This window comes from Aythya ferina, assembly GCF_964211825.1.
Source record: "Aythya ferina genome assembly, chromosome: 14".
Lineage (NCBI taxonomy): Eukaryota > Metazoa > Chordata > Aves > Anseriformes > Anatidae > Aythya > Aythya ferina.
This window is the reverse complement of record NC_140312.1, coordinates 18,642,742-18,650,389: the sequence shown is the minus strand read 5'-3', so window position 1 is coordinate 18,650,389 and position 7,648 is coordinate 18,642,742. Positions and strand designations below refer to the sequence as shown.

General features: G+C 35.4%; 1 protein-coding gene across 8 annotated transcripts in view; it reads right to left on the bottom strand.

The window, feature by feature from the left end:
* Window positions 1-866: 866 nt before the first annotated feature.
* The window catches only part of GABRB2 (gamma-aminobutyric acid type A receptor subunit beta2), a 190,135-nt gene continuing 183,353 nt past the window's right edge, over window positions 867-7,648 (bottom strand). For all 8 annotated transcript variants that reach the window (XM_084535314.1, XM_084535313.1, XM_084535315.1 and 5 more), the window contains one exon: window positions 867-7,311. In XM_084535314.1, coding sequence (XP_084391440.1) covers window positions 6,964-7,311 — 348 coding nt within the window. In that variant the 3' untranslated portion in view covers window positions 867-6,963. The remainder of the gene's footprint in view (window positions 7,312-7,648) is intronic.

Genomic DNA, 7,648 nt, shown 5'->3' with positions numbered 1-7,648 from the left:
CCCCCTGGTTGGGCTAGCTAAAGAATCCAGTTGTGGCAGGACCTGTGGGTCCTTTAGGCTACCTATAGGTAGCCTATATGTAGCCACATAAGGCTACCTATAAATACCCTGCCATCTCCCCCGTGTAGCAATACTTAGGTTTTGGAAACACAGCTATGAACTCCCTTATGAGCTTCTGGCTGGGCTGGCATAACACAAGAAGAAATAATAAACATGAACTGTTCCCTCAGCAGCTTGACAGAGCTCTCTTCCTGGTTTGTTAATCTTGAATCATCTCTTATGCAATAGAACAACTCCCCCTGGAAAAGAGCTAATTCCACTATCCTTAAAGAGTCAATAAGTTGGTTATCTGGGCTGTCTTCTGTTAGAGGTTAAGCAGAAAGAGGAAGGAACAGAGCTTGGGTTTTCCATATGGGAACACCACATAAAATGATGTAAGACTGTTTAGACTTTCTTCTCTAAAAGGGAATACTATCCCACCACAAACAGCCACTGCCATATTTCTGTAACTAGGGCACCAGCAACTGATCAGAAGAGTTGACTCTGAGAAGGACTTACCAAACTTCTGAGGAGAGATTTTCAGCTGTTCCCCTTCCCTCAGCGTTTTCTGATTGACTAGCACTAAACCTCTCACTGTACATTGCTGATGTTCCTGAGATCACCAACTCCCCTACTGCTGCACAGGCAAATCAACACCAAGTTATGGGTTCCCGTTCACACATTAAACCTACACTTCAGATGCCTCAATGCCCAGCTTCCTTTTTTGACCCCAAAAATCTTAGGCATTCACTTCAGATGAGAGCTGTGACCGTTAAATCTTCTGCAGCTTTGAGAAAAGAACCTGCCCAACATGACACAACTCCATATACATCTTTTAGGTTTTCTTTATTTATATTTTTTTTTTAGTTCAAGAATTACACACTAGCCAACATTATTATATATTTACATGCTGAAACTGGCTGCAATAATTTTAAATTCAAGAAAATATCTCTTATGTGCTACTCATTTACAATCATCATTTTACTACCTCATATATCCCAGAGGTTAGCAGTCCTTTTGAGAAAGACATGAAGATCTGATGTGATGATATCCACTAGTATTTTGCATTTTCTAGCCATTGGAAAATGTGCATTATGTGCATATAAGAAAGGCTACAAGGTCATTAGTAAGGCTGATGATTACTACATTATGAATTAAATTGTACTAAGTAAAAAAGATAAATCAGAACTGTGCAAAGACAGTACTAACAGAACCATTTAAACACCCATGCAAATAAAAATGTGATAGAAATCAAATCATAGTCAGCTTGTTAGAATTAATAATGTTTCAAATGTTCTTTTTGTCTTCAACTGAAAGTAACAGGACAGACCATGAACAATACAGCCTGGTGAATATCTGTCAAATGACACTAACAGTGAAAACATACAAAACATTATCAAATTGGAATAGATGACCTTATGTCTGAAAAAACATTAAAAAAATACAACCCTTAGTATGAAAGTATATGTGAGATTTTTCATCATTTTTTTTTTGTCAAAGCACTTACAAAGAAAATAATTTTATACTTATGAAATGTTTCTGTTGCATATTCTTGTACAGCTGAACTATTTCAATTTAATATTAATGGATATTTAAATTATTACTATTTTTACAAATTAAATTGGGCAGTATTTTTGATCAACATTCCATTTGCTTCTTAAAAATTTCGACAAAGTTCCTAGTGCATTTTATTAAGCTTTACCTTTGGTGTTAAGCAGTGACTTAATAGTTTTCCCTTTTAAACAATTTCTGGAGTTAAGATTCTTTGGCTTTGGGGGGACTATGCTATCTAACGACAGTCAAACTTTTTTTTTTCTCGAAAGAAAAACTGTAAGTCTACTATTAGATATCATAAGAGATACAGATTTCAGAAACAGACGCAGTATGCAGGCTTTCTGTAACAAAATCACTAACAGCTGAATTCTCATCTACCCTGGATTCCTTCATATCACCACTCACAGGAGCAACATAAAGGTAACTTATTGTATGTGAAAATCAGGCCCTATTTGTTTTTGCTATCTGAGTACTGACTACTGTCTTCTGCTGCTTGAACATTTTAACCTTACCAAAAAAAAAAAAAAAAATTGTGCTAGCAGTAATAGAATCGCAGCGGCTATTTTACACAGCAGTACTTTCAATACATTTTTATATCTGGAATACAAATCTTTTTATGCAAAAGGGTGTTTAAATTACTCTGCTAGAGCACTGCAATTATTGTACTTAGTAAAAAAAAAAAAAAAGTCACTAAACAATTACTGTATCTATTGACTGCTCATTTACAGCTTATTTAATTATTTACATAATTTTAGGACACATTAATCTAAACCATAAATAGAATTAGCTTTTTGCCTTACCATAAAGTACAAATTAGAAGTTAAAAATGTTTAAGAAATCTGATAATATTTACACACGCTCAGCTTAAGTTATGGTTGCTCACATTTAATGTTTTATGTACACATAGCAAAATGTTACGATCTCTACTGATATAGTATTGTACCCTGGCCATCCCACTCTAGATTATTTTCTAGAAATAGTTAATATTTTTGTCATTTTTTCTTGGTTCCCTTAGGACTGTTTTTGAAAACTTACTAGTGGACAATGTTGTTATAAAAAGAGAGAGAAGAAATAGGCAAGCAATGTGAGGACTAGTCTAATTTCAGATGCTAGGAGGTATAGTACTATCATCATGTCAAATGGTGCAATGCTCCATATGAATTATATGCATTGATCTGCTGATATAGAAATGCCCAGTTACCCTGTATAGTAAGTTGTTTTTTTTTAAATACATGAATGTTTTTTTTTTTTTTTCAAAAATATATTCATACACTGATTGATGGCAGAAACAAAACTATTATTAGCTTATTCCTTTAACACACCAACATATGAATGTGTGTGCATATATATACACTCATCATTTGTGTATACACACACATATGTCCATACAGACATTTAGACATATGTCCATATGCACATATAGTTGGATAATGTTTAACATTTGTTCTCTTATGTTCAGTACTGTGTTAATTATAGAATTGTAACTGACTAATAATTATAATGAAAAGTATTTGAACTTTAATTTTAATGCATATTTTGTCTGAAATAAGTAGGATTTGCTCCCCAGGTGTGAGACAACCTCTCATTTTCTCTATGCATTGTGCTTTTGTACCTTACAGATTTTATGTCCTTTGTATTATAATGTAAAAAATCTCTGAAGAACTCTGTGACATACTGTTATCCGTTTTCCTCCTCTGGGAATGAGAAAATAAATGTTCAAAATGTCATTGCTTGAGTCTTTCTTCCCAGTCATTAAACTGTAATAGGATAGAAACATAACATTCCTTATGCAAACACATAAATATGCTGCATGGATTTTCAGTTCTGAAAATGTTTATCATACTTACTAGCAGTCATATACAGTAGATATTTACAGATTGATCTCAAAGATTTCATTAAAACTGTGCCATGTTATAGTCATAATTTGCCCATGATTTTCACAAAGATGAAAAACACCTTAATTGCTGGCTATCATGTCTCGTAGAACAATAAAATGTGCAACTATAATTACATTACAAGGTTCATCTAAATTATTAACTTTTATATTTTGCTTATTGAAACTAACAACAACCAACAGGATTAGTAAGATCTAGAATGTTGATTTTCTGCCAGTTCTAAAGCAAAAGCAAATTTCTTCTTGTTTACCTGGAGGGTAGCACACCCATTAAAACCCATATCTCACGTACATTGTCATAATTTCTCACTTTCACTCAAGTATCTCAGAAGAGGAGTGCTCACCTTGAGTTCTACTTTTCCCTTGACAGTGCCTTACCAGTCTTTCTTACCCGCATCTTTTTGTATCACAGTGTTCAGCCTTAGTACAATATGATAACCACTCTTTTTCTGGAAGAAGCCTTCCCTTTCACTGAGTTTATATATCACATTAATAGCCAGAAGGACATAGTAAAAGCAAAAGAGCTCCGTCCTCCCAGGTAATACATCTGTCCTAGTGGTACCTGAGCAGAAACCAAACATTCTCTTTCACGCTCTGAATAGTGACATCAGAGAGTATTATGGCTTATACTATAACTTCAGATAAATTGATGTGCAGTTCTAGGATTCAGTCTCTGCAGCTTTCATAATTAGCTCATTCATTATTTTCATAATTAGCTCATTCAGTAATCAATGCAGAGTCAACATATTCTCTGTAAGGTTTCATATTTGAGGTGTATCAACCACAAACAGGCTGCCAGCTCCCTGTATTCACTTTATGCTTCTGTGAAATAAATAAATAAATAACAAATGAAAAAACACAAAGAGTTGGTTGGTAGCAATTTAAGAAATGAAAAAAAAAAACCTTCTACAGAAGAATACTATAAGATGGCTTTTATTTATGATAATGGGTACCATTATTAAATAACAGACTTTGAAGAGAAATTCTGAATTGTAATGTGGCACTTTTGAAGTTTTCTTTGAATCGGGAAAAAAAATCCAACATGATTTACTCCTAACACTTGAAATTCCACATCCGTCTACACAGCCTAGTGCATTGTGCATGAAATGCAGTCAGAAAGTAAGTATACGAATTAAAAAGCAACATTTTTTGACTTGGAAAGTTTATCATATGATGAAAGCTTGACTCCTACATGTTGCAGACTCCAAACCTGAAAGTAGTATGTGAACATACAACTCCATTGAGAACAATAGATGGTGTCTATGCCCAGCAAATCCCTTTTCAGGCTTAAAACTATTCTCTCCCCATTGGAAAAGGAAATAAGCATGCCACTTGCTCAAAGCAAAGTCAGAAAATCACTTATTATTTCACAGAACTGTTTTGTTCCCATCACTGTCATTGACTGTTAATGGGGGGTGAGGGGGAACCAAACACACTAATTTGCAAGAAAATTACTTAAAGCAAGAACAACAACAACAAAAATATTTTATGAAAAGTGTTCCTATGAACTACTTTAAAGCATTGCCAAAGTTAAACAGGGAAATAGTAACTGCCTGAAAAAAATTCTTTTGTTAGTTGGAAGGTACTGGAATTGGAATTTATTTCAGAAATATGTACGCAAATGAGAGGTAGCATAGATACAACAGCATGTGGCTTTTGCTTCATTAAATATTTTCTGTTAAACAAGACTGCAGATCTGATTTTTAAAAGCCATCAAGAATTTACACTTTTTATACTGTTCTTGGAAATGTTTATTGTTTTCATTACAGAAAATGTTTCCACAATGGACTAAATGGCAAACTCCACTTTAACCTATAAAATTTTATTTTTGTCTATTCTATTTTGCCTATAAAATTAAAGCTCTATAAAAAAATACCTTAAACAAGTTTCCTACAGCAAAAAAATGAATTTTGCTAGTTTGTCCAATGGAAAACATCCTAAAGCAGGAGACTTGCAAAAGGATGGTGAGGCACTGGCACAATCTGCCCACAGAAGCTATGGATGCCCCATCGCTGGCAGCACTCAAGGCCAGGCTGGATGGGGCTTTGGACAGCCCGGAGTTTTGGGAGATATCCCTACCCATGGCAGGGGGTTGTAACTGGGTGATCTTTAAGGTCCCTTCCAACCCAAACCACTTTATGGTGCTACAGTGTAAGTAAACTATTAAAGCGATAGCTACCAAATCTTTCCCTTTAAAATAGTACATTAATCAAAGCAAAACAAAATGTGAAATGGTATTACCTACTCCAGACTGAGAAAATACCGTCAGTATCTTTGTACTGACGTACATATGCTCAGATATTTACTGTTGAAAGACGTATGATAACTTTAATCAAACTGAATGTTATGTGTTAAGCATAATGACAGTGACAAGCATAACACTAAAGAGACTGCAAACTTTTAAGAAATCACACAAACCCACATGAATATTTCAGACTAAGGTACATACTATGATTGACAACATTCATTTGCAATGTGTGTGTATTTATGCCTGTATACACAGACAAGTAGGTATAGGAATGCACATAGACATATACATACACACACATTCTTACATATGTATGTAGCCTTGTTTTTTCTTGGTGCTTGATTTTTAACTGTTCTCTGCCTTTCAGTAGAATGCCAGGGCACCATTGATTTCCTTCAGCCACCTAGAGAATTATTATCTGGCCAACCAACTTTTGGCACATTGGAAAAATGATTCCCCTTCCCCAACACAAAACAACAGCATGTCTACCTATTCAGGACATGATCACTTGATTCATTTTTATACCACTGCTACATTTCTCTACAGATCACAACCACAGTCATTGAGACTCCAAGCATATGCTATCTCTTTAAAACCCAAACAAAACTAGTGCTTTATGCTTCAGCATCTGTGCAAACACCCGACCCTAATATTATCAGTCAAAGGTTTAGCTCTTTCAATAAACAGGAAATACCTGAATATGATTGGGAAACCTCTGAGCATCATCATCTTGGAAAGATGATAGGCACTACTTGTTTTCAAGTTTACACCTTTAAAAGGTAAACTGTGTGTTTCATAAGCATGATAGCAGTACACTCTCTTAAGTTTAGACGCATGTCTTGTACACACAGTTTCACAGGGAATGGTATATACTGCTGTTGAAATTAAACCCTGTTACACCTGTAATTTGTGTCACTAAACTTACATGAGCACTAAAAGAAGATTGCGGGGGACAGCGAGACAGAGATGATTGTCAGAATCTAATTTGCATTTGCATTTGAATGCACTTATAGTTTGATAAGGGTATGTGTCTATACTGCAAATGTACATATTTATGATTTAGCAGGAATAAACACAATGTTACAAAAGCAGACCAGAGAGTGGGCCAGCAACTAAGGTGTTTTAAAATAACTTTTTGTCCTGAATAGAATTTTTCTAAGTCCCACTTTTGGCTGTACAACTGATTTGAAGAGAAATCCAGTTCTTGCTTCCTGTGTGACGTTGTTTCTTAGTTCACATAGTAAAGCCAATAGACAATATTGAAGAAGGAAAAAACAACAGGGAAGAATATGCGTGACCATCTATCTATGGCATTTACATCAGTCAAGTCAGGGATGGTAATTTTCAGTTGAGATGCACGTCTCCGTAGCCTACTTTTCTTCTGTGCCACGTGCCGCTCCAGGGCATTGCGACCAAAGCTGTGTCTGGGTAAGCCAGCTTTCCGGTACTGGATGCTTGAAGTGTCATAGGCCAGCATCGTGCTCCTAGGGTCCCCAAGCCCCATCACAGCCTCAGAGGCAGCCATCTCATTTTTAATTTCAAGTGTGCTCAACAAAATATTTTCATGTGGATCCATCTGTAAGAAATAAGAAGGCAGATTTAACAAGGTAAGAAAAGAAGCCCATTCAATTGCAAATTGAAGCCATGCTGGCTACTCATTCTTTGGATGCCAGCCTGTCTGAAAGACTTTAATCATAGCTGTGGCTATATTTTTTGCCAATTATCTGTGAACTCAGGGAGCAATATGGCTGATATCATATAATGGAATAAATGTTATCTCTCTAGACCCTATATTTAGTCAGCAGAAGCAATACCTGCATGTGGTGTATATGCTCAGCTCCTGAAAGTGAGATTTTGCCACTGGGTAGAATATCTGGGGCTATTATTCTACTTAGTAGGGTTTATGGAGTAAA